General features: G+C 33.1%; 1 protein-coding gene across 2 annotated transcripts in view; it reads left to right on the top strand.

Moving 5' to 3' along the window:
* The window catches only part of GBE1 (1,4-alpha-glucan branching enzyme 1), a 309,783-nt gene that overhangs the window by 85,609 nt on the left and 196,231 nt on the right, over positions 1 to 27,943 (top strand). For both annotated transcript variants that reach the window (XM_079156010.1, XM_079156011.1), the window contains exon 3: positions 2,661 to 2,776. In XM_079156010.1, the coding sequence (XP_079012136.1) occupies positions 2,661 to 2,776 (116 nt within the window). The remainder of the gene's footprint in view (positions 1 to 2,660; positions 2,777 to 27,943) is intronic.

Below are 27,943 nucleotides of genomic sequence, written 5' to 3'. Positions count from 1 at the left end.
GGGTCAAATGGTGGTTCTATTCCAAGCTTTCTGAGGAATCTCCATACTGCTTTCCAGAGTAGCTGCACTAATTTGCAACCCCACCAGCAATGTATGAGTGTACGTTTTTGCCCACATCCTCTCCAACACCTATTGTTGCTTGTGTTCTTGATAATTGCCATTCTAATTGGGGTGAGATGAAATCTTAGGGTAGTTTTGATTTGCATTTCTCTTATTACTAGAGATGTTGAACATTTTTTCATATATCTGTTGATTGCTTGTACATCTTCTTCTGTGAAGTGTCTGTTCATTTCCTTAGCCCATTTGTTGATTGGATTATTTGTATTCTTGGTGTAGAGTTTTTTGAGTTCTTTATAGATTCTGGAAATTAGCGCTGTATCTGAAGTATGAGTGGCAAAGATATTCTCCCACTCTGTAGGCTCTCTCTTCACATTACTGATAGTTTCCTTTGCTGAGAGAAAGCTTTTTAGTTTGATTCTATCCCAGTTGTTGATTCTTGCTTTTATTTCTTGTGCTATGGGATTCCTGTTAAGGAAGTCTGGTCCTAAGCCAACAAGTTGAAGATTCGGACCTACTTTTTCTTCTATAAGATGCAGGGTCTCTGGTCTGATTCTGAGGGCCTTGATCCATTTTGAGTTGAGTTTTGTACAGGGTGAGAGATAGGGATTTAGTTTCATTCTGTTGCATATGGATTTCCAGTTTTCCCAGCACCATTTGTTGAAGAGGCTATCTTTTGTCCATTGCATATTTTTGGCCCCTTTGTCTAGTATGAGAAAATTGTATTTATTTGGGTTTGTGTCCATGTCCTCTATTCTGAACCATTGATCTACCTGTCTATTTTGGTACCAATACCATGCCATTTTTGTTACTATTGCTTTGTAATAGAGTTGAAGATCTGGTATTTCGATACCCCCTGCTTCGCTCTTTCTACTGAGGATTGCTTTAGCTATTCTGGGTTTCTTATTCTTCCAGATGAATTTCATAATTGCTTGCTCTAGAAGGGCCTGGAACAACATTTACCAAGCCCTGAAAGAAAATGGATGCCAACCAAGAATCTTATACCCAGCAAAACTTACTTTCAGATTTGGCGATGAAATAAGATCCTTCCATGATAAACAAAAGCTAAAGGAATTTACAAAAAGAAAGCCAGCATTGTAGAACATTCTCAGCAAAATATTCCATGAGGAAGAGATGAAAAACAACGATGCAAATCAGCAATGGGAGTAACTAGCCTAAAGGAATAGCCAAATAAAGGGGAAACCAAATCATGTCAAAAAACAAAAATGAGTCAAATGACTGGGAATACAAATCATATCACAATAATAACCCTGAATATTAATGGCCTGAACTCATCAATCAAAAGACATAGACTGGCAGAATGGATTAAAAAGAAAAATCCAACAATTTGCTGCCTGCAAAGGTCTCATCTCACATAAAGAGATACCCATAGACTAAAGGTGAAAGGATGGGAAAAAACATACCATGCACATGGACACAGCAAAAAAGCTGGAGTATCCATCCTCGTTTCAGATAATGTGGACTTCAAGCCAAAACTAGTCAGAAGGGATAAAGAAGGACATTACATACTGCTTAAGGGAAGCCATAAATCAGCAAGACATAACAATCATAAATATCTATGCCCCGAACATTGGCTCATCCATGTACGTCAAACAAATCCTTCTCAATTCCAGAAATCAAATAGAGCACAACACAATAATACTAGGCGATTTTAACACACCTCTCTCACTGCTGGATAGATTGTCCAAACAAAAATTGAATAACGAAACCATAGATCTCAATAACAGAATCAACAATTTAGACTTAACGGACTTATATAGAATATACCATCCAACAAAGAATGAATACACTTTCTTCTCAGCAGCTCATGGATCCTTCTCTAAAATAGACCATGTCTTATGCCACAAAGCTACTGTTAGCAAATACAAGAAGATAGAGATACAACCTTGTATTCTATCAGATCATAATGGATTGAAATTAGAAATAAATGGCAGAATAGAAAACAGAAAATTCTCCAATACCTGGAGATTAAATAATACACTATTATATGATGAATGGATAACAGAAAACATCAGGAGGGAAATAAAAAATTCTTAGAAGTAAACGAGAACAAAGACATATCATATCAAAATCTCTGGGACACTATGAAAGCAGTACTTAGAGGAAGATTTATTTCATGGGGCGCATTCAACAAAAGAAGTAGAAATCAACAAATAAACGACTTAACACTACAGCTCAAAGCCCTAGAAAAAGAAGAGCAGACCAACACCAAAAGTAGTAGGAGACAGGAAATAGTTAAAATCAGAGCGGAAATCAACGAAATTGAAACAAAAGAAACAATTGGAAAAATTAACAAAATAAATAGTTGGTTCTTTGAAAAAATAAAAAAAATTGATAAACCCTTAGCCACACTAACAAAGAGAAAGAGGGAGAAAACTCAAATTACTAAACTTCGGAATGAACAAGGAAATATCAGATAAATTTAGAATGACCACTTTTTTCTAAGTCTCTAGTACAGCCTTAGAAAACTATATTTCAGACAATTTGATTTTGTGTAAGCAATTAGTATTTTATGTTTTACTTGAAATTTATTAATTATTAAAATTTGCAAGTTGTTAACTGATCATTTTTTATATTTTTAGATGGTTGGAATCCATTTTCATACCCATATAAAAAAATGGATTATGGAAAATGGGAGCTGTACATCCCACCAAAGCAGAATAAGTCTCTACTGGTACCTCATGGATCCAAATTAAAGGTATGCTCCTCCCTCCTGTTTTTACTTGAGCTTATCATTTTGTTTTTATCCTGTTTGCATAGTTTATTTTAAAATAGAAGAATGTCTAACTTATATATGATAATGTTAGGAGAAGCAGTCTAATGTCTAATCAGGAAAATTTAAGAGAGGGCATCAATAAATTGGAAGGTGTTAGGTTAGAACTGTTTACCTGGTAAGATATCAGATTTAGTTGTGTTATCAGATGTTCAGAAATTTTATATAAGAAGTGATATAGAAGAACTAAGCTTTAGTAATTGCAAAAGTATAACTTAAAAAAAGCGTACAGTTTATACAAAGATGGACACCATCTTTAAGTCCGCAAATTTGAAAAGGAGTTTTACCTATAGAGATAGTCCTGGGAATCTGTCTACAATGACTCACATGGATGTGAGAGGGGATGCTATTTTGGATCCCTGCATTTTGGGGACCTGCTTTTTCTCAATCTTTCCCTTTCTATCCTCTGACTTGAAAGGTTTTGTTTTCAGTGCCTGTGTATGAGAGGCAGGCTGAGCATCCTGCACACTCCCAGTGCATTGACTGGTAATATGGTTTTGCATTCAGAACAGAAACAGTGGGTTTACCCTTCTTTCTCAAGGCATGCTTAGCAGGTTCCAAAATCTGGATTACAGATTTCTGGCTTTTAGTTACATAGGAATATATCTAAAGTCTTTTATATTTACTTGATTTTAAGCTGTGCTCATATATGTTCATGTCTGTATGTTTTTCCCTTCCTTTGATAATTATCATGATGGATCCTATGATTGAATTATTTTTATTGACATTTGTTATTTAACAGTATTGATATAATTACAAAGTATGTTTAAAATCAAAATGCATTGTGTGTGTTACAGGTTTAAAATATTTTTTTTTTACAAATAATTAAATTTTAAGTTTATATGAAAATTACTGAAACATTGCCAAAAATAATATAGTCTCTAAGAAAGCATATTGTATGGAGTAAAGAGACAATTTAACATGGGATGGCAGCCAAAGTTCTTTTTAGTCTGAACTGAAAAAGAGAAAAAATAGTTACAGTATATACAATAAGAGGGATTTAAATTTAATATAAATAATTCTTTTTCTCTATCTATATAAGCTTAACAAGAGCAGGGCCTTTGCTTTTTTGTTACTACCCTGTATATTCTCATTTATAAGAATAGTGCCTGGCAGAGAAGATACTCAAGAACTAGTTATTAAATGTTAAAGCCATTTTTGGCTTAGTTTTAAAGACACATATGAAATAACCTCATTCTTCTATAGTTTATAAGGCCTGATTTGTGAAAACTGTCAGGCAATGAAATAGTTATTGTTTTTATTAATGTTTCTTTATTTTAGAAACAATTTACTAATTTTCAAAAATGCTGCAGAATTTTTTTCTGCCTTTCGAAAATTTTATGAGCCCTGAATAACCTTACATACTTTTTAACTTAAATGTTGAATGAATTTATTCCAATATGTTTTTTTCCTGTACAAATGGTAAAATAATTAAGGATGTGTTGAACCTCCCTAATCCAAAAATCTGAAACCTAAAATGGTCCAAAATCTGAAACTGTTTGAATGCTAACATGATGCTGCATGTGGAAAATTCCATACCATGAAACTTTGTTTCATGCACATGGTGTACATAACTTTCAGGGTATGTGTACATGAAGTACTAAAGAATTTGGTATTTCATTTTGGATCCTCTTCCCAAATATTCCAAAATCTGAATAAAAATCTAAAACTTCAAACATTTCTCATCCCAAGCACTTCAAAAAAGAGATACTCAACCTATATTAGGTTTAATGAATGATTTAATGAATGATTATTGGTATACATGGGGAATTACTGTTATGCATTTGCCTTTCCAATCCAACTGAAATATTTTATAGTTTTTTTATTACACTATGTACTATATACTATGCTTTTAAAACAAATTATTTTAATGAAAATTGATGGTTTAAAAATGGCTTTTTTATTGTTACCTGTCCTTTAAAATCTGTTTAGCAGCAAAGAAACACTCAGTAAATATCACATAAATTATTTTTAACTATTATTCAATAATAATGATTTTTCATCATTATTATTCTCTCAAAATTACACTGAAGGAAATGAACTCTAAAGATAGACCTAAAATAATATCCATAGTTTTAGACATTTTAAATGTTAAGGACACATTTAGATACTATTATGATATTAATATAATGATATAATTAGTTATCCTCTTATGGAAAGTGGTATATCAGATTTTCTTTGGGGGAGGAGTTAAATTCTCTATAAAAAAAAAAATCAACGAACGACGTTTTTTGTCTTTCAATCTGAAGTTGTCCCTAGGTAGTCTATCTTGGTAATTAAAAATCTTACTTTAAATTGAACCTGAAAATTTGTTTCAGTCCACAAGGGATTGACCTTTATTACTCACTTGAGAATCTCTCTCTTATGACTTATCTGGTAGCCATTAATAAAAAAAAACCCATCACTTACCATTGAGATAATAGCTGTTTTCTCTGTGAAATACCTGATATTTTTAATTGAATATTCTAAAAAAGGACATTTAACTTCTATGTGGTTATATAAAAGTCTCATTTTTTAAAAGTTTAAAAATGAGTTTTTCAAACAAAAATTTTAAAATAAAATAATATCATAAGGGAAATTAAACCTTCTATGCTATAAAGATATAGGGATAAATAGAAGACTAGTTTCTTGAAATAGTCTTTTATTTTACATACACAGCCAAGCTAATTTAATGCTTTTTTGTTCACTATTTTAAAATGTATACTTTTAATAATATTGTTATATTTAAAAAAAAAAAAAAAACTTTTCCCAGTTGTTTCATAGCAGTTTGTCACTATTATTAAGTGTCTGCTTTGTGTGGGGTGATGTCCTTGATCTGTGATGCTTGTAGTGCATTGTAATGTGTGTGTTGGCATCTGTATCTGTGTGTATTTTAAACAGAAAGTGCTATCAGCAAAAAAATGAATGAACAGTTTATTTATTCTGTGATGGCAACAGAGAAATTACAGAGGGGCAATAACATTCAGCGTGCTTGGTAACATGTTTAGAAGTTGATCAGAGGATAGAAGGAAAAAAGATATTTTAACCTGAAAGTGCAGCCTGAGTAAAAGTGTGTATTGATCGAGGTCCCAACAGGAAGCAAATGGCATGCTCAAAATAGGACAGTTTGAATAGGTATTATTTTCAAAAAAGCTATTTTCAAAGTTGAGTGTGCAGGGGAAACCACAAGATTGTTCAGAGGGGGATAGGGTGAGAAGGCATCTAAATTTTAACCATGTCTAAGCCTCGAGAAGTAAAGGATTATTAGCTTGAAACCGAGTGGAAAAGGAGTGGGCCATCCTTAGAGGAGCACTGAGCTTTGGTGAGAATCACAGTTAACTCAGGGTAACTTTGTAGGGGAGGAGCTAGAGTGGAGAAATTATTCTGCTCCCTCATTCCCCCTCTCTCTCTGATCAGTTACTGGGGCTCTCTATATTGGCCTAGCCCAATGGTCAGTCAGAATTCCTGTAAATAGGGTCCACATAGTCCAGCCTCCTTGGCAGAGAACTGGGTGAAAAAACATGCCTGTCCTACTAGCAAAAATGCAACTCATTTTTTAGAGGTCAGGAGTTGGAGGCAAACTATGAAGAGTTAGTTTTATTTTAATTCCCATTTTGTCGTCTTTTATGATTCTAAATGACTAGCAAGGACATTTAGAATTGGTTTTTAGTGTTTAGGATGTTTGTGTAGTTTAATTTTACCTCATCAATCTGCAGGAAAAGTGGACTAAAGCAGAGGTTTCTTGATACCAGCCCTTTAACATTTCCAAAACTTCAGGTTGCCATATCCTAAATAATACAAATTATTTATTCACAGTTTGGGAGTCTGGGAGTCCTAGATGCCAGCATGGTTGAGTTCTAAGGGCTCTTTTCCTGGCTTCTAGACTGTAGTTCTTCTCTCTATCCTCACATGGCAGAGGGGCAAGGGTGTGGGAGGGAGAGAATGCATGTGTCCACACATGTGTAAACTCTTTGGTGTGGCTGGGGGTGGTGGTATAGGCCTGTAGTTCCAGAAGCTTGAGAGGCTGAGACGGCAGGATCCGGAGTTCAAAGCCAGCCTCACCAAAAGTGAGGTGCTAAGCAACTCAGTAAGACTCTGTCTCTAAATAAAATACAGTAGAGCTGGGGATGTGGCTCAATGATCAAGTGCCCCTGAGTTCAGTCTCTGGTTACTACCCCCTAAAAAACAAATAAATCTCTCTGGTGTGTTTTGTAAAGGCACTAAGCTTATCCATCATGAGGGATGAACTTCATGACTTCACCTAAACCTGGTTAACTACCAAAGGTCTCATTTCCAAAGAGATCATATTAGGGGTTAACATTTTCAACATATGAATTTGGGAGGAGACAGTTCATTTCATAGTAGATCATATTGCTTTTCTGATTATACATTGTAGTTAGACTTTACACAATTGATTGGTAGAAAAGGAACACGAAGCCTAATACCTGTATTTGTAATTTAACATGCAGGAAAAAAATTAGGATTGCATTCATATTTGTTTTAATTATATAACAGTATGAAAACAGGTATGATAATTACATTTTTGTCTTAAGTTGACTAAGTTAAGATGAAAAGAGATTAAGGATAGAGTAGAATCTGGGCCTGAATTCATGTATTTCTGACAACACAGCCCTGCTTTTCTACTTTATACTATGCTGTCAGTCAGTCTGAGTTCACACAGAAAAGAAGAGGAAAGAAAGTTACACAAAGTAGAACTTGAACCATGTCCTACATTCAACATATCATTTTATGCCATATTTTTTAGTTCTTTTGGTGGAAACTATCAATTCTCCTTTTCAAAGGTTGTGAGAAACAATACTGAAGGTACCTTCCTGGAATAGAAAGGAGAGAGAGAATTTGTGGAGAGAGTCTGGGTTACAATGGTAATGAGATAAAATGGTCAAAGCAAAACTAATTATTGAGATCTGGAATAAGGTTGAGACAGAAGGATACCTTTGAGAGATTTTGGCCAGGGATGAGGCGTGTTGCAAATGTATCTAATTACTTCCCTAAAAAGATTGATCTGGTAAGCACTTTGTTCTTCATTTCTAGAATATTTTCTTGTGTCATATCTGGGCCACTTTCTTTATCTTCATATTATTTGTTCACTGTTTTGGGAATTTATAATATTTGTATATTCAATATTGTAGATATTTTTATGTTTTTCTAAGTTGCCCATCATTCTGACTTTGTCACTTGGAGAGATTACTCTTTCTTTTTCCAACTACTTCTATATTAGTAATCGTATTTTAAAAATTTCTGGTGCTATTTCTTTCCCTTTTGAATAGATTCTGTTTTAATTAAATGCCCAAAGATATTTTTATCTCTTTGAAAATATAGATATTTATTTTCTTTTTTTTTTTTAGGTTTTTGTACCCACCTCACATTAAATTATTTCTTTCATATTTTCTTTCTTCGTGGTTATACAGTCATATTTTCAAATGAGGTAGGAAAAAGCAAATGAAAACTCTTGTGCATTGATGATGCTTGGTTTCTGGTGAGCTTTATTGTGGGGTGGTCAGAAGATGAGCCTAATCTTATATTGATGGCACAGGGTAAAAATTTTTCTCTGAATTCATTTACTTTTTTCCCAAGCTGAATCTTCTAGTCTCCTACAGAGAGTGGGTAGAATAGGTATTTAATGAGGACTTTATACTTGTTTTTGCTGTTTTGGGATAAGGACAGGGAAAGTGGATGAGGGCTCCACCTGCCTATTTTCATCAATATGATTCTCCTCTGCCATTTGATTTCTTATTGTCTCTGGGTCTGAAACTTCCTAATTCATCTCCTCCCTCCCCTGCCAAGAATGAACCTCTGATCTTCTGTTTGAGGGGTAGGAAGTAGTAGGAAGGGATACATGAATTTTCATCTTCCATATTTTTAACATGGAATCTTACCTTCCTCAGTGGTAAGTCTCCAGATACTGAATCTTTCAGGTTTTTTATTCTTATTTTTTTAAGATGGGAGGGGCAGAGCTAGTTCTCTTCAGGTTCTTCCTCTGCAATGTCAGATTATAGGTTTTGTCTTTTTCTACTTAGTTCCTTATCCCTCAAACTGCTTTTCAAGTTCCAAAAATTTATTGGACTTTGTGTTTTCTTGTCTTTTCTGTCTTCTGTTGCTGCCTTGTGCATCTTGATGTTACATATTTCAATGGGTATTTGCTGGGGTGAGAAAAGAAACCCTGGGGAAATTTATCATTTTTAATTCAAACTTCAAAATCTCCTTGTTTACATGGAAGAACAAGTTTCTCTGCTGGGTAGAAGAATATTTTATGATTCTGGTGCTGCAGTTGGGTCATTATATTCTCACAGTATATAATGATTATAGGATTTCAGTCAAACTGATTATTTCTTGCTTGTGATGTCTTTACATATTATTATATGTGATAAAATTTTTTTTCTCTGTGACCTACAGAAAATTCTTTATTCACTTCATTTGTTACATAGTTCAACTTAATCAACCTTTAAGACCCTGAAACATCTAATTTGTGGGAGAATGCATAGTTAGAATTAGATGCACTTTCCCTTACCACAGTGGTGATAATTCTTTGTGTTTGCAAAATACAATATGAATGTTAATGAACCTAAATAAGATATTAGAAAATGTTCTCCCCTCTGTAGATGAGAATAAAGTGTTAATTGATTCATTTTTCTTTCTTCCTTCCTCCCCCAACCCCTAAGCTTGCTGTAATACGGATGGGAAACAAAATAAGTGTGTAAATTTGTAAGGCAGTCTATTTGCCAGTCTGTAGAGTAAGTCCATTTGCCTAGAGAAATGAGTGAGGAACTGGAAGTGGTGTTCCCTGCTTTTTTTTTTTTTTTTAAGCTTAGTCTGCATTAATTTCTTTATCTAGTTTTGTTTTTTTTCTTTCTTAATATCTTATTCAACAATTTAATCTTATATTTTCCACACTTGAAGCATTGTACTGTTTTGGATGTGTGTTAAGAAAAGAAAAACTAAAATGCTTTTCCTTGAATGTATAGTTTAAGAAAATTCTCCATAAACACAGGTATTTTTCAAATATACTGTGGTTGATAAGGAATAGGAGAAGAAACTGGTATTTTTTTTTTTTTTTTTTTTTTGAGAGAAAATCTGGACTAGGTAAATGGAATATGTAGGTTTTTCTCTGTGATTTGGTTGTCTTTATTTTTGGCAAATTTCAGTGGGCCAAGAAAGAACCCAATAAAGAAGTCAGAGAAAGAGGACATGGATAAGAGATTTTGGGGGGAGTAGAAAGAAGGAGAAGAATAATGGATACAGGTTGAAAATTAGGGGTTTATGGGAAGATTTGCATCATAAACTTTGTCTTGAAGGAGTTGGAGGATGTTGATTAACAAAAAGTTGTTGGGGTCAATTATGGGATGATAGAATATTAAGTCAAGCAAGATCGTACAGGTATATGTGGCATACAGTATAGTCAGTTTGACTTTTATTGACTGATAATGATGTTATATGTATAAGGAGATTAAATAAAATATTGAATCTATTTTAAGAGATTTTTTACTCTGAAAACATGCAAGATCACACAATTGAGGTTTTGTTTTTGTTTTTGTTTTTTGTTTTTTGTTTTTTGTACAGGAATTAACCCAGGGGCACTTAACCACTGAGCAATATCCCCAACCCTTTTTTGTGTTTTATCTAGAGACAGGGTTTTGCTAAGTTGCTTAGGGCTTCCCCAAGTTGCTGAGGCTGACTTTGTACTAGCAATCCTATTGCCTCAGTCTCCGGAGCCTCTGGGATTACAGGTGTGTGCCAGTCTCTGTGCCTGGCTTGTATTGTTTCTTAATTTCAACATTTCTTACTTTAAAAAAAAAAAAAAAAAAAAAAAAACCTTTATAATTTTCAATAATGACTAATTATTCTTTAACCTGGGCTTTCTTGTTTTATTCAGGCCTTTGATGCTTGATGACATTTTTTTTTTCTCACAGACATTTATTCTCTTTCTTCTATTTCTTCTAGAGTGTATAAATGTACTGGAAGTGGTATCTTTTTCCATAGACAAATATTAGTTACTTAAATGATCCATGAATCCACTCTGATTTACTTTTATATGGTCAACATGTCTAGAAAGAAAAAAAAATATTATCACGTATGTTTTTTCATATTTTCACCTCCTGTTTATTGGTTTTATCCTCTTCTGCTCTTACTTAATGATAAAAGAGGAAATAAACTAGCTCTAATAGCAGGATGACAAACTTTATTTGAACATATATCTATGAAACAACACCAATCTCATTTACCATTATGAACCATTTGAATTCATATGTTTACATTCCTATTTCATAGAAGTTCATAAATGAGTCCACCTGCAGCATGGCTTATGATAGAGTCTCATTCTTCTGCATTTCTCAGTTGTCATTTTTAGTTGTGCCACACATAAAGTTTAACATGTTGCTGTATACTAGCTGCTGCCTCACACTTGTCATAAATCATTCTTTTTGCAGCTTAATATTAGTATTTTTTCCTATTTCATATTCTATTGAATTTCTTTTAGAGATAGCTTGAAATGTTATACATTTTATTTAAATCTAGGATTAAAGTTTATTTAGAAATCTAGATTCACTGTTGTTTACTCTCAACATCTTTAAGAAAGTGCTCTACTTTTGATTTACATGTTGTCAATTAAAATTCTGATGTTGATTTGAATCTTATTCCTTTACATTTACTTGACCTTTTATCCATGTAGTCACTTGATTTTATCTTTATCCTTGATCTTCTAAAAATTTGACTACCATTTGCCCTAACAGAGGATTTCATTTTTTATTCTTGCTGAAGTGGCCATATCTTTTTAACTCTTCTTGCTGGTTCTCGTCCCCCACATACCCTGGACCATTTTCATGTTACAGCTTAGGTCATCATTCTAAGACTGAAAATCTGCTTATGTTATTTTTCTGCTTTAAACCTTTTGTGCTGAGTTTCTTCCAACCTCCTTTGCCTATTGCTGAGGCTTTCAAAACATGTGACAAAAAGGTAACTTGGTCCATTTTCAAATTTCCTCACACTCACATAAAATAATAAAGCACATTCTTTGTCATGTTTGAAGATTTGACTTCCTATTTATGATATACCTAAACACATATCTGTTTAAAATAAAAAATGAACAATACTGGCTCTTATGAATTCCATACCTCTTGGTTTGCCATACAGAGCCTTCCATGCTCTGGCTTCTGGATATGTCTCTGTCTAGTCTTCATCCAGTACTGTCCACACGAGTTACTTATAGTTTTGCAAACATGACGCTCTTCCTGTCTCAGTAAATGCCAAGACAATGTCCTTTTATTTAGAATGGCTTTTCCCTGTTTTAGTAGTTGGACAGACTCCAAATGTTTGATATGTGCAAATAATTTTGGTGACGTTTTTCATAATCTCAACCTCTGTTTTCCCCTCACTAATTATTTCTTTCTCCTCCAGTCTCCTAGAGCCTGTTTACCTTTCGCTCACTGTGACCAAAATGTGTATCAATTATATAGTAATCTATTATTATGCCTATAACTAATCAGTTATCAATTGATCCCGTTTTAGACTGTGCATTTTTGAAGACAGAGTCAGAGTTTTAATCATCTTTGTGCCCCTTGGACCAAGTAATGTCTGATTCATAAGAGTTACTTAGTGTTTCTTATTTTATGTATGAACGGAAAGAATAGTGACCCTCAGGTAAGTGCATTTCACTGTTGGACACATATATGTATGGGCACATTATACAGAAAGTAAAAGAAATTTATAAAACCATTTATTGGTAATGTTGAATTCCTAGAATTTAGGCATGTGTATGTTGCTCATTGGCAGAGTTCTGTTAACATCAAGGTAAGAAAAGATCCAAATAAATACTGGTTTGGAAAGCAGTTTGTTTTAAGGAGTATTATCATTTTCTTTATAACATGTTATTCAAAGATTATTGTCAGTACTGTTTACAAACTTCTAATAAAGAGTTTGACATTATCTTGAAGATTTGAGATACTTATCTCATGGTGTCCCATTTTCTTTTGTTTGTTAGAAAGCTAAACAGAAAGTAAATGTACAATTAGAATAACTACTTGACAATCCAGTCTTATGTAGTTACTTTGTCTCCTAACCCTCCTTTCTTATTTTACTTTTAAATATCACATGACCTTATTTTAAAATTACATATCCTTTGTTTTTATAAGAAGGATATAGTAAATCGAATATACACAAATCTATGGATTATTATTTTAAATCAAGACCCAAGGTTGTTTTAATATTTCTTTAAATCACCTGTTTATATTAGTGCTAGTTCATTTACTTTATAGTTAAGAGTCAGTTCATTAGGGGACTACTAAATAGATTTAAGTGTTCCAGAAGTCAGAATGTTTAGTCATTTATATTAGTCCTGTGAGGAGAGAAAGTTCCAGTTATGGGATGATATCACTCTTACTTCAAATTAATAATTAGATGGTGTTTCTTATAGAACAAAGCTCACATCAGTTCTGTTTCAGACATTTTTCTCACTGAAAATTTTCTCAAACTTTGAAGAATACTTACCTGACACATGAAATAGAAATCTAAAACATACTGTTACTACATATATATACTTTTACTTAAAATACAGTGAATCATGATGAAAGATAAAAATAGTTGTATTTTAAATACATAGATCAAATCATAGCTTGTTTATATTAAAATTGATTTCTGTGCATTGGAGTTTTTCATGACAAAACTCTGACTAAGGAGTGGCTTATATTATGTAGTTTGCTTTTCTGTTTTCATTTTCAACTGAAGCTCTACAGAGAGTAGGAGGTTGTCAGTGAGATATCAATGGTAGTATAGGGATTGCTTTCTGAAGTCATTATGAATTAACAGCTAATGGGTAGCTTTCTTTGATAGCTCGTTTATAATTGAGTGCAGATAGATGAAAATCAAACACAAAGGGAACTCAATTTTATCATTAATTTTGACTTTGTTTAACAGACGATTTCTGGGCACCACAGCAGCCTTCCTAATTTGTCTGTGTATGATGAAGAAACTAATCATACACTGCTCAAGGGACAATAACATACATTTTCCCAGAAAGTCACCTTCAGAGACAAGCAAAGGGAAAGCACCCCCACAAACATGTTGATTCTTTCTTTTTCTCCTGTTTATTCTTTTCTTTTCCTTCTTCTAAATGTACAGTTTGTAAAACAATTATTTCATAATTACAAATTTGCATGATCTTAACTAGGCTATAATCAGGTTTGTTCCTTATAAAACTCCCTTCCTCTCTTGTTCTTTCTTTTACCTTAAACCTATAAGGCAAAAGAATACTATGCCCCAGGTACTATTTTAAACATTTTGTGAAAATCAGCTTATTTACTAATACTAGTGTTCCTTTCAGGAAGGTCTTATTTATCATTAAGTGAGGAAGATGAGGCACAGAATGATGTCACATAGGTTGGTGATCTGGAGCTGGGGCTCAAACTTGCAGAGGTTGTGTTCTTAAGCATTATGCCATATTGCTATAATTTATTTGCTTAATTATAATTTCTTTGACCTTTTGGTGACTGTGTTATAAAACACTATCAAATATAGCCCTTGGCTAAAATAATAAATCTTCACAAATTGTAACGTTTTTAAAATACATATTTCTCTGTGAGCACGTAGCAATGACAATAACAAACTTCAGAGAATAAAAGAAAATAATCTGGTATCTTTTAAGAATATTCAGTAGAAACTGGTCATGGAGGCACATCCTGTAATCCTAATACTCTGGAGGCTGAGGTGGAAGGATCACTTGAGTTCAGGAATTCAAGATGAGCATAGGCAACAGAGAAAGACCCTGTCTCAGACCTGGAATAGCCCAAGCAATCCTGGGCAGGAAGAGTGATGTAGGAGGTATCACTATACCAGACCTTAAACTCTACTATACGGCAATAGTAACAAAAATAGCATGGTACTGGCACCAACATAGACAGGTAGATCAATGGTAGAGGATAGAAGACACAGAAACATACCCACATAAGTACAGTAACCTCATACTTTACAAGGGTGTCAAAAACTTACAATGGAGAAAAGATAGCCTTTTCAACAAACGGTGCTGGGAAAACTGGAAATCCATATGAAGTAAAATGAAACTTACCCCTATCTCTCACCCTGTACAAAACTCAATTCAAAATGGATCAAGGATCTAGGAATTAGACCTGAGACCCTTCACCAAATAGAAGAAAAAGTAGGCCCAAATCTCCATCATGTTGGCCTAGGATCAGACTTCCTTAACAAGACCCCGATAGCACGAGAAATAAAAGCAAGAATCAATAAATGGGATAGATTCAAACTAAAAGGTTTTTTTCTCAGTACAGGAAACAATCAGCAATGTGAAAAGAGAGCCTACAGAGTGGGAGCAAATCTTTTCCACACACACTTCAGACAGAGCACTCATCTCCAAAGTTTATAAAGAAATTAAAAAACTTTACCCCCAAAATACAAATAACCCAATCAATAAATGGGCTAAGGAAATGGGCAGACACTTCACAGAAGAAGATATACAGGTGATCAACAAATATATGAAAAAGTGCTCATCATGCCAAGTACTTAGAGAAATGCAAATTAAAAACACCCTAAGATTTCATCTAATTCCAATTAGAATGACTGTTATCAAGCACACAATCAATAATAAGTGTTGGCGTGGATGTGGGGAAAAAGGCACACTCATATATTGCTGGTAGAGTTGCAAATTGGTACAACCACTCTGGAAAGCAGTATGGAGATTCCTCAGAAAGCTTGGAATAGACCCACCATTTAACCCAGCTATCCCACTCCTCAGTTTATACCCAAAGGACTTAAAATCAGCATACTATAGTGATGCAGCCATATCAGTGTTCATAGCTCAATTCACAGTAGCTAGATTGTGGAACCAACCTAGATGCCCTTCAATTGACGAATGGATAAAGAAACTGTGGTATATATACACAATGGAATATTACTCAGCTATAAAGAAGAATAAAATTATGGCATTTACTGGTAAATGGATGAAGTTGGAAAATATCATGCTAAGTGAAATAGGCCAAGCCCAAAAAACCAAAGGCCAAATGTTTTCTCTGATAAGTGCGTGACAATATATTAATGATGGGGGGGTGGGGGGAAGAGAAGAATGAAGGAACTTTGGATGGTGTAGAGGAAAAAGGGGTGAGAGGGGGTGGGGATGGAAAAACAGAATGAAACAGACAGTATTACCCTATATATGTATGAGTACATGAATGGTATGAATATACATTGTGTACAACCATAGAAATGAAAAGTTGTACCCCATTTGTGTACAATGAATCAAAATGTCTATGAAAATAAAAAAAATATTTTAATAAAAAAATAAAAACCAGAAACAACAAAAACAAACAAAAAACTCAATCAAGAATATTCAGTAGACCAGCATCTTACAATAAAGATCCTCTAGAGAGGCTTGCACATAACTGGCATAGCTTGATCTTATGATATTTCTAGTCACTGTAAATGTAATTATGCACGTATGTAAACATGTGTAATTCAGCACATTAAAAGAGAAGGGATTTTACTTTTTAAGCCTAGACTAATCCCTAAAGCCTATGTGAAAATATATCCATATCTAAGCTGTGTAGTAAGATATGGCAAGCTTAACTGTCAGCTTGAGGCAGAATTTAGAAAGGGAGATCCCAGGATCTAGGTGTGATGAGGTATGATACTAGTATCATTTTAGAAACAAAGAGAAGAAAGCATCCACAAAATCAAGCTGAAGGTAAAGTCTGTGAGAAACCCATCTGTTTGTAAAGCATGGCTAGATTGCAGATACACGAAGTTAGTAGTGAATGTGTAAGAAAACAAAAATTAAGATAGATGAGGGGAGTGCTTGATTCCCCTGTGATATTTCTTATATTTGGATTGTAATGTGCTTTGTTGACCCAGGGATATACTTGCTTGACTTAGCAAGTTTATTACTCTTGATTAAGGTCATTCCAGTGGATAAGCACCTTTCTCAGTTATCACCTTAGGTAAAATATTGTTTACATTGCCTTGTCAAGGACCAAAATAATAATGTCTTTGACAAGATAGGTGGCTTGTTTTTGAAGTAAACATTCTTGTCAGCATATGCTCTGTAGATAGGTTTTAATCTGTTTCAAGTGTTCAAACCAGGTTCCTTACATCACATTGGTCTTCCATTTCAAAGTGTGTTATCTGTACAGCAGAGTATTCAGAGGAACATGATATCAAGGCATGACCTTTTATGGATACAAACACCTCATTTTCATACACTTTTTTTTGCTAGATCTTAGTCACATTGGCCATCCTAATTCCAAGGAATGTTGGGAAGTATAGTTTTAGCATGGGGACCATTTGTCCAAATGAAATTGTGTTCTGTCTAAGGAAAGAAAATGAAAAATTGATTTTGAAATGTAGTGCACTTACTACCATAGGCATTTGAAAAGGAGCTTTTTAAGAAAATAGAATAATTAACCTTGTGCTAGAAACTTCTTCTTAATACATCTCAGATGAACTGTAATGATATATCCTTATTTATTTTCATGCTGTAGAAGTATATTGTCCAAATATTCTTATGAATTAATAGCAAAGTATGTTGTTTCAGTTAATAATAATAAAAAAAGAAAATTTGAAGGATACTTCTGTTGAATAGCTTCAAGAATATTGCACTCAAGAATATAGCTAGTATTATTAATCTGTATAATTATAATGGCAGAATTCAGATAATTATAAACTCTATCATTAAAAAAGCAATGAAAGTAAAATCCTGAAGGATCCTTAGATGTTTAATATGAGGGCTAGAATTTTGCCACTTTTTGAAGGCTGTCCAAATTATCCTGAAATGCCAGTTTTCTATTTAATGAAATTTTAGCTTGACAACAATTCTTTATGAAGTCAGAGTAAGATTTTAATGAAAACACCATGTGTAAACATAGTGGCATGGGATATAAAAGCATACTGAACAGAGAGAGTTCTACAATCAACAGCAACCAAACTCTAACCTAGTTTTCTTGAATAGGAAAATTAAGACCATAGACCAGCTGCTTCTAAAATAAGAATTCATAGGATACTGAGATAGTTAAGTTTGTGATGCCTGAAGCTTCAATTAGGATTCTAGAAGGATGTTCTTTCTCTTCTTCATAAGCTAGATAAGTATTGACTCTGTTCCTTTTTTTTTTTTTTTTTTTTGTATTGGTTGTGTTTTTGTATAAACACACTTAATACTTCATTTTTTTTTGAACAAATACTGTTAGAACATCAGGCAAGATTCTATTTTTATTTATTTATTTATTTATTTATTTATTTTTGTTGAACAGAGAAATAAACTCAGTTAAGGAAAAGTGTCTGTGGAATGCTTTTTTTTCCTTCCCCTTGACACTGCTCAAGTATGCTATTTTACTTTTTCACATCAGACAACTCAATTAGTGAACTTACACCATTACCACTGCAGAACTCCTGAAAGTTATGGAAACATTCTTCAACCCCTCTCTCCCAATGGAAGATTAGGATATATCAATTCATCAAGTCATGTTATATTAGGCAAGTGATAAGTCCTCCTATAGCAGTTTTCTTAAAGGAAAAGCATCGGGGAAAAGGTGAAATAATGTTTACTAATCAATCAATGTTTACTAATTCAGTACTCCATCTACCTTCTCATTACCTGAGTGGTGTCATGACAGATTATTTTGCATATAATGAATTAGATTAAAATATTCTTTGGAATATGTTTTTCCTAATTTGCCATTTATCCTTTGTATGGCTTTTAGCAAGTCACAGATCTCAGCCTTTTGACTCTTGTCAATTTACACTTTGAAAAAATATGATAGATTTAGGATGCTCAAAGAAAAACATGAAGATACTCAAATAGATTTCTGACTTCCTATATACAATGAATAAAAACTATAATGATTGGTTTTATTCTGTTAAGGATACATATTTTATTACTTAAAATTTTGTTCTGTAATCCATCCAATAGAGCAATCATCTCTTTGAATTTACTGCCAGTGTTAGCTTTTCATCACTGTGACCTAAATACCTGATAAGAACAACTTAGAGAAGGAAAAGTTTATTTTTGTCCATGGTCGACTGGCTCCATCATATTGGGCCTGAGGTGAGGCAGAACATCATGGTGGAAGGGGCATGGTGGAAAAAAACGGCTCAATTCATGGTAGCTGGGAAGCAAGGAGTGAGTGTGTGGGAGGAGCCAGGGACAAAATGTAATCCCCGTGGACAACCCTGCCCCAGTGAACTATTTACTCTAATCACACCTCACCTGCAGATAGTTACCACTAATAGTCCATTCAGATTATTAATCCATGAAATGAATTAATCTGCTCATAATCTAATCTCTCCCTAAAAGCCCCACTTCTGAATCTTGCTGAATTGGGGATCATGCTTCCAAAACATGAACTTTTTAGGAACACTAAAGATCCAAACCATAATACTCTCCAATAGTATTATTGAAAGGAATTCCACATTTCACCTGAATATCAATTATATACTTGATACTATGTGGCATAATATTACTCTGGTTCACTCTTCTTGACCAATAAACTTTGATTATATATTGGTACCAATAATGTGTATATTTCTCAGGATACATATCTCCATGTTCTCTTGAGTAGTGGTGACAGAATAAAGTGTATCAGTGAAACTGTTTACTTGTCATTTCCAGCACTTGCTGAAAAGGGTGACTTTTGACAAGTCACTTTATTACATAGTTGCTTTATTTGTAAACTGGGATTAATAATATGTTTACTCAGAGTTGATAAAAGGGTAAAGATGTTTAAAATAATATCTGATACTTAGTTAATAATTCATGAATGTCAACTTATTTTTTACATGAAGATGCTTATCAGGGCCTGTGTATTATAATCTCAATGGTCTTATTTTCATAGACTTTGTGAACACAAAGTATATATATATATATATAAAATATAAATAATATATTTGTGTAATGATTCAGTATCTGATCATTGTGTATAAATCAGCATCATCTGTCTCCCTGTGAAATCTCCAGATTCTGCCAATGTGGTATTCATGAGATCATTTTCAACAATGACTGAAATTTCATAAGGATGTTTACAGAAATTGCACTTTGCCCAGCACTTATTCATTTAAGTGAGCACTATAAGGGACTTGAATGTTATTCTCATACTGCTTGCACACGTTAGTTCATCTAATAACCACATGAAACTTTCATATTTTGGTGAAGAAAACTCTTATAGTCTTGTTTCTAACTTCTTACAAGTCCCAAGAACAAATCTCTTTATCTTTGCTATAAATTCCTGAAGTCTTTCAATTATATGTCTACTTTCTACTTAGTACAATTACTTTGTAGTTTATGTGTAACTGTTCAAATATGTTGTACTGAAATTTGCTTGAAAATAAAAAGCCAAATAAAATGAATTTATCATGATTTATGATAGATAATATACATATGAAACATATTTCCTGGGTTAATGGTAATGGAAATGCATTTCAATGGAAAACTGCTTTTGGAGGAGGCTCCATACCTCTAGTATGTCTTAGTTTTTAATTATTAAAGAGCAATTCACACATATATACTAGCAAGCAAAGATTCACTTTTCTTAGAGTAGGTGCTTTATATTATTTGCAAAGCATTTTTGTTAACAAGGAGAGGAATTTTATTGGAGTAACTTAAGGATAATAATTTAAATTAGACTAAATGTGGAAAGTAATATGTTTGAAAATAAGATTATAGGTTAATCTTACTAGACAATTCTCTTTCGCCTGTGGAATTAGTTTAAAATAAAATTCTCTTTCCTTCTTGAAGAGTAAATGATGATGTCAATATAATTTAACCTATTTTTAATTGAAAGAATTACTTTGTTGCTTATTTTTATTTATAATACTTTTTCATAATTTTATTAGTATATTATAATTATACATAATATTGGGGTTCATTATGACATCACATTATTTGCTCTGTTTAGTTCCCTAATACTTCCTCCTTTCCTCCCCAATTCCATCCCTCCTCCCTTCCTCTACTTGTATTTAAATTTTTTAATTGGTGCATTGTAATTTTATATAGCATGAGATTTATCATGGTATATTCACACATGCACATAGTGTAATGGGTTGATTTTATTTCCTGGTATATACTTGTTCCCTCTCCTCCTTCCTCCCCCTCCATCTCTGTTCTCCCTTCTAATTTTGTTAGATCTTTTTTCAAATTCCTTTTTTCCCTCTAGTTTTTGCTTATGAGAGAAAACACTAGACTCTTGACTTTCTGAGCCCGACTTATTCCACTTAGCATGATGTTCTGCAGTTTCATCCATTTACCAGCAAATGTCATTGGTTCATTCTTTTTTATGACCATTTAGAATTTTTTAAATTGTGGGTTTCAACAATGCATGTATTTTGGGAGACTGAGACAGAGGATTGTGAGTTCAAAGCCAGGCTAAGCAATTTAGGAGGCCCTAAATAACTTAGACTGTGTGTCTAAATAAAACATAATTAACAATATAAGGGCTTGGTGATATGGTTCATTGGTTAAGCAACCACTGGTTCAATCCCTACTACAAAAAAAAAAAAAAAAAAAAAAAAGCTTATTTTCTGTGGGCTTGGGGGATGGAAGAAAGTAAATCTGTACATAAACACAGATATTCATGCATATATACTTGTACTATATATAGTATTTAACAAGAAAAATTCCTGAACATACTGTAAAATATAATGTATTTGAATTATATGTATGCATCAAGACTATATCAAAGTGAGGCAAATCTGATGAAATTTAAGCTTACAACACATTTAGTATGAAGAAACAAGCTCTGTCTTTTTAAATTGATAAAACAGTATAATCTTTGAAATTACTTATTACTCTCAATAGTTCTGCCTTCTTTTTGGTCTCCAAAAACTATAAACTTATAGGTCTTTTACCTTTTGTCTGTCATTATTGTCATATTCACTCCGGTAAGAAATTTAGTGGATTCCACCTCTGTAGAATTTCTTGAATATTATTCTTTTCGATTTTAGCTCAGGCCTTTATTGACTTTTATCTGAATTATTCCAGTGCCTTCCTGTTTCCACTACAGAACACTTGGGTGGTAGATGCCTGTTTTGAACATCGTGCTCCTCATGAGAAGGCTCTCTTTTCTGATGATACAGTAATTTGATAGCTTTATACCACCATCATAGAAGGTCTTCATAATTTTAAACAGCTCCTGATGATTGTGATGCTTTAGTAGGTTTAGAAATACTGTTTTATAGAAATGAGAGGTTAGATGCATCCCATTATTCTTTGTTCATTACTAGCTATGTGAATTTTGCTTGTTTGTTTCTCAGTTTATTTGCTCAAGTGTATTTTTATATTACATGTCTTGCTGAATGACTTTGTGAAGATGAAAATGATCTAATTATATGTCATTTTTATCATGTATCTTTGCTCAAGAATACTAGTGGCAATACCTCATTATGGCATTTCCATTTTCCATATTAATCTGTTCAGTTTGCTATTTTTCATGTGTAACTTTCCTTTTCTATAATCCTCTAGAATCAGGTTTGTTATTTTGATTTATTTACACTTTCAAATACCTAATTTATTCCATTCACTTCCAAAAATGGTCTATATTCTGTTTTTTTGTTTTTTAACACCTCTCAATCCATTTCTTTTGTCAGAATGGCTTAAAGGCCCTTTTTTAATTGAATTACTGCTATATTATTATTAAAAATACATGTAACATAGCCTCAGAACTATTTTTTCTTTTTTTTTAATACTGGGGATTAAACTTGGGAGCATTTGACCACTGAGTTACATCCCTAACTCTGTTTTGTCTTTTATTAAAGACAGGGTCTCACTGAGTTGCCTAGCACTTCATTTTTGCTCAGGCTGGCTTTAAACTTGTAATCCTCCTGCCTCAGCTTCTCCCAAGCTGCTGGGATTATAGGTGTGCACCACGGCACCCAGCAGCCTCCGGACTTTTTTATGATAATTTTATTATTTTCTTATTATCCTCTCCTTCCTACCATCTAAGCCACTTTTTCTCTGTATTTATGTACACACACACATATGTGCATATGTACATGTACACATTATTTTCATTTCAAGCGACAGTCCTAGAATTTACAAATAAGAGAGAATCTTAGAAATCATCTTTAACCAGAGCTCTTATTTTAGTTAAGAAGCTTAAATTTCAGGGAGGTTATAACTTATCCAAGATCATGAATCTCTTCATGACTGTGAGATAGAGCCTGCAAAATTTCGCCTTACGCTTGTTGCAAAATGTATCAACAGTACTTGCTGAATGTACAAAGAAAATATTACCAGTAGAGATGTATTTTTATTTGAAGTATGTTTCCAGACTATGGATAGTCTCCCTTGGATACTGTTCTCCTTTTATGTGTTTAAATTGTTAGAGCATTTTAGTTTGAATTTTTTTTTAGAAAATATTAATTTGAGTATTCAGTATATTAGTGCACTTTTAAATAGCTGTTATAATACTGCTAACAGTCTTATGAATCATATATGCTATAATTGTTATAATTTTAACTAAAGATGCTACATGTTAGCTAGAATAAGTATCTTATTTAATGCCATAAGTAGCAGAGACAGTCAAAATGAGATGTTTACCATTGACCTAGTTTCTGCAATGTACTGACTTCATGTTGAATCTGGGAAAACTCCGGTAATCACCTAGCTCACATCCTATTTTAAATGTGTGGCAACTTGGTGATTTTGCCACATGCTGATTAAGAGAAAGAAACTATCTATTTTTAACTGTAATTACATAGAAAGTGCATAAAATAGTTGTTAAATAGCATTCTCAATAAATAGGTGCCTTTTATATCTAGCAGTTTTTACTTCCTTGCGTTTTATATTTAAATATATATGTGCGTTTAGCCTGTTACAATTTCAGATTATTTTTATAATGTACTTCCCAAGGGTGATACCATTGGTTTTATCAAGTTGAATTAATGTCTGTGATTTGATGTTAATATTCCTTCTTTCATCTTTAGTATGTCTTCTCTCTAGTTCAAATATTGCCTTTGCTTTGCTTTTAAATTCATTCCTTAATTTTCTTTCAATTTGGGAGCATTCTATTTTTGTTTTCTTTTTAAAAAGCATACATTTAAGGTTTCGGTTAACCTATATTTGTTGGGAAGATTATTTTTCATGGCAGGCACCTAGATACAGCATTTAATTTTCAAACTTTTAATAATCACTGCAAGACATGGGTAGCTTTTGTCTCTAACTCTTCTGAACACTAATAAATCTTAATTTTCAAATAATAATCAGAACCCATTAATTTTAGTAACTAACATCTGTGATTGGAATCTATGGATTTTCAAAATCTAAACACTGTAAGATTGTCATATTTTTATTTTACAATTAAGAGCTATGTAAAGCAGCTTCCATTTTGCCATTGGATCATATTTTTCATATAGTTAACTGTGCTTGTTAGACAATTAAAATAATAAACAAGTAATTTAGAGTTTTTGCTTAGAATTATTTTTTCTGTAATTCAGTAAGTTGTGTGTTTGAATATATCATTTATGTATCAAATTGATACCTTTGTGGCAGTGGAGTTAGAGCTCCCTCTTTTGGAAAGCCACGGCATGGCATTTGACTCAAGATTAGATTGTTCTCTTTCCCATTTTTCAGTTCACATAGTTTCCTGAGCATACAGATATAAAAGTCCTCTTTTTCTCTGGGATAGTTTTTCTTTGGACATTTATAACATTAATTAAAACATCAAAATTTCATATGTTAAAGCATTTATATGTTTATTTAGACTATAGCCTACTTGGGTGTTTCAACTCAGAAAAATTTTTTATTTCAGTATTTGAAATGCCTTTATTTTTATTTAAAAGAGAATCACTTTTATTCTGTCGATTAATAAATGTGTTTGATAATATTTCTCAATAGAAGAGAACTTTATTAGCAAATGTAGAAAGAAACCAGAAAAGTAACTTTTTAAATAATCTTCAGTCACCTGGCCCTTTCCTGCCATCCACCGTGATTGTTTTTGTTTGTATATTTCCTGCTCTGTTTCTAGATGTTTATAAATTATCCTTTCCTTCTCTACCTCACTTTATTAAGACATTTTCTACTACGATAAAAACATGATTATACTATGTCTGTCTCTGATTTGCTCTCCCCCTCGCTCAATTCATATACATCTTAGAGGTACATTATTATTTTACTTACTTGAATCAGCTCCATATACACATTACTGGAGTGATGCTTATAAGGTAGAAACTAACTTTTAATTTGATTAATCACTGTAATTTTTCATGAATAAGATGTAAAATTTTATTCCTATACTTAATGTGTTTTATACAACTGTGATTCTTTAATATCTAAAATAATTTCATAATAGCTTTGTGGTTTACATAGTTATTTAAAATTGAGTTTTCTCCTTCACTGCTGTTGCTTGGACAAAACGGTTCTTTTCGTACCTTTTTACTGTCTTTGTACCTTTGAGTGCTCTGAATTTACCCTTCCCTTAACATTTAACATTGTTCAACAATGTCGAGTATCTAGTTGGATATGGTCTACTGAGTATTTAGTGTATACTTGTTTGTGACTTTGCCTACATAATATCAAGAAGTGCTTCAGATATAAAGATTTTTAAATTAACCATTAAAAGTGTCAGTTTTAAAGATTTTTAAATTAACTACTAGAAGTGTCCCAAGAAAACCTCTTTAAATGTAATATAAAAAGAAAATGTTGGCAAAGGTCAACAGTAGGTTACTTTACTTTAACAAATCCCATGTCTAATTTCAGTAATTTTCATTTGTTTATAGCGTATAAATTGCTTTCATAATTAAAATATTAATCAGCATTCCTAGGAGATTGGGAAAATTACTTGAAAATAAATGGTACAACAATAATGTATATATGTGTTGTTATTGAGAAACATGATTGTGAACAGTCTTTGAATTTAAAAATGTTTTATGTGCAAATTAGAAAGTATGAAGTAGTATAAGTTGAAGAATATATAGATAATAGTTTGTGTTTTTGCCTTTGTAAAAAACAATGTTACTGGCATTTGCATATTTACATTAAACTGGATTGACTGTATCATTTTGCTAATGTGCCTATCTTGTGATGGCCAATTAATTCTATTGTGTTGACTTCAGGAGTCAAGTTTACAGATAATCATGTGGAAAGATTTGAAGGGATAATAATAATAAAATAGTAATCCATACTGTTTTGCACCAGTAAATACAGCGATTTTTGTAATTCTCTGTTCATGTGAATATTTTCCACCATAATTTTATAAACCTGTATGATATTTATGAAAATAAAACTATACTCACCAAGTCATCTTGACAAGTAGATAACTTACTGTGCATAGTTTAACTATTTCATTGATGATTGGAACAATCATAAGCTGTCCTTTGAGCTTGGTGTTTTCTCTTAGAACAACTGTAACCTCTCGCGAACATACTGCTTCTCAGTAAGTAGCAGCCCTTTCCATTTATTCTTGAGAAAAAAATAACTTAATATCTAAATAAATTAGTTTCATAGTTGTTTTCTTGTTCTTTCCTTGGATGGTTTAGGCCCATCTCTTCCCAAGTTTGGGCATACCTATACAAGTTTTTTCATAGGAGCTTGTTCCCTCCCTCCCTCCCTCCCTCCTTTCCTCCCCTCCCCTCCCCTCTCCTCCCCTTCCCTTTCCTTCCCTCTCCTTCCCTCCCCTCCCCTCCCCTCCCCTCCCCTTCCCTCCCCTTCCCTCTCTTTTACCTACACAAGTTTTTTCATAGGAGCTGATACCTACCCTCCCTCCCTTCCTACCTTCCTTCCTTCCTTCCTCCTTCCTTCCTTTTTCCCTTCTCTTTCCCTTCCTTTCTCTTTCCCCTTTCCCCTTTTACTTTTCTTCTTTCCCCTCCTCTCTCCTCTCCTCTCCTCTCCTCTCTCCTCTCCTCTCCTCTCCTCTTCTCTTCTCTCCTCTCTTCCCCTCCCCTCCCCTCTCCTCTTTCCTTTTTTTCTTTTCTCCTTTCCCCTTCCTTCCTCCCTCCCTCCTTCATTCCTTCCCCTCTCTCTCTTTCCCCCTCCCCCTCTCTCTCCCCACTTTCTAGCTTTCTGTTATTGCTCATTTAATTGTAAAAGCTTGCTTCATTGTTTCCTAATCCCTATTCTACCTCTAGTTTTTCCTCACTTGAGTCTTATTTCACCTGTTCTTTCAAACTTACTTTGATATTGAAATTTCTCATATTCTGACTTGGTGTGTTATTCTAAAGCCATTTCCTTGGTTAGGTCAAAGCAACTTATTTTTCATGGAAAAGGTACTGCTTTGAATCCTGCTTTGGATACACACCTTCCCTTTTATCACTGTCCCTTGAGGATTCTTATTCAGTGCCATCATCTTTCTCTTTATGCATAATCATCATATAAACTGCTTTTAAAGTATAAATTTGAAATTTAAATTTTGAAGCAAAATGTACAGGGACAGAGGAATTTTCCCCACACAAAACATTTTTTATGATTATTTTTCATGAAGGGGCTGATTCTGAGTGTGTACATAATTGTGTGTAGAGAAATATGAATAGAATAATGAATACTGTGAACTAATTAATTGTGGAATGTTAATTTTTATGTTTGAGTTTTCCACTCTTTGTGCAAGGGAGTGAGAAAAATGTGATTTTTAAGTTCTGCATTCTCTCAACTACAAGATATTTCCTTCAAGAATAACAGAAGTTGGGGCTGGGGATATAGCTCAGTTGGTAAAGTGCTTGTCTTGCAAGCACAAAAGGTCCTGGGTTTAATCCCCAGTACCGCAAAAGAAAAAAAGAAAAAAAAGAATAACAGGTGGTTTAACTAAATGAAAAGTCAATATCTGCTATAACTTTCAAATAAAAATTATAAGTTTAACTTCTAAAGGCATATTATTGAAAAGAAAGTCATCCAATATTAGTGATACTGTTTAATTTTTTTTTTGCAAAATTTTGCAAAATGATTATAATATATAGTATGGAAATTGTGGCATTTTTCTGAAATGGGTGATAGAACTACTCAGTGTGGTCAGTTACTGGAATAGATTTATCATACTCTTTTATGAATGCTTTTTCAAGTGTAGTGAAAAATTTGTGATAAGTAAATGATGTGAATCTAAAGACATTCATAAGTATGCTTAGGACCACAAGGTACAAATTTTGAGCCAGCATGAATGCCTTTAGTGATTTAAATGATATTAAGTT

This window comes from Sciurus vulgaris, assembly GCF_902686455.1.
Source record: "Sciurus vulgaris genome assembly, chromosome: 10".
NCBI classification, from domain to species: Eukaryota; Metazoa; Chordata; class Mammalia; order Rodentia; family Sciuridae; genus Sciurus; species Sciurus vulgaris.
Note: the sequence above shows the minus strand (reverse complement) of the source record. Positions and strands in the feature narration are given on the sequence as shown.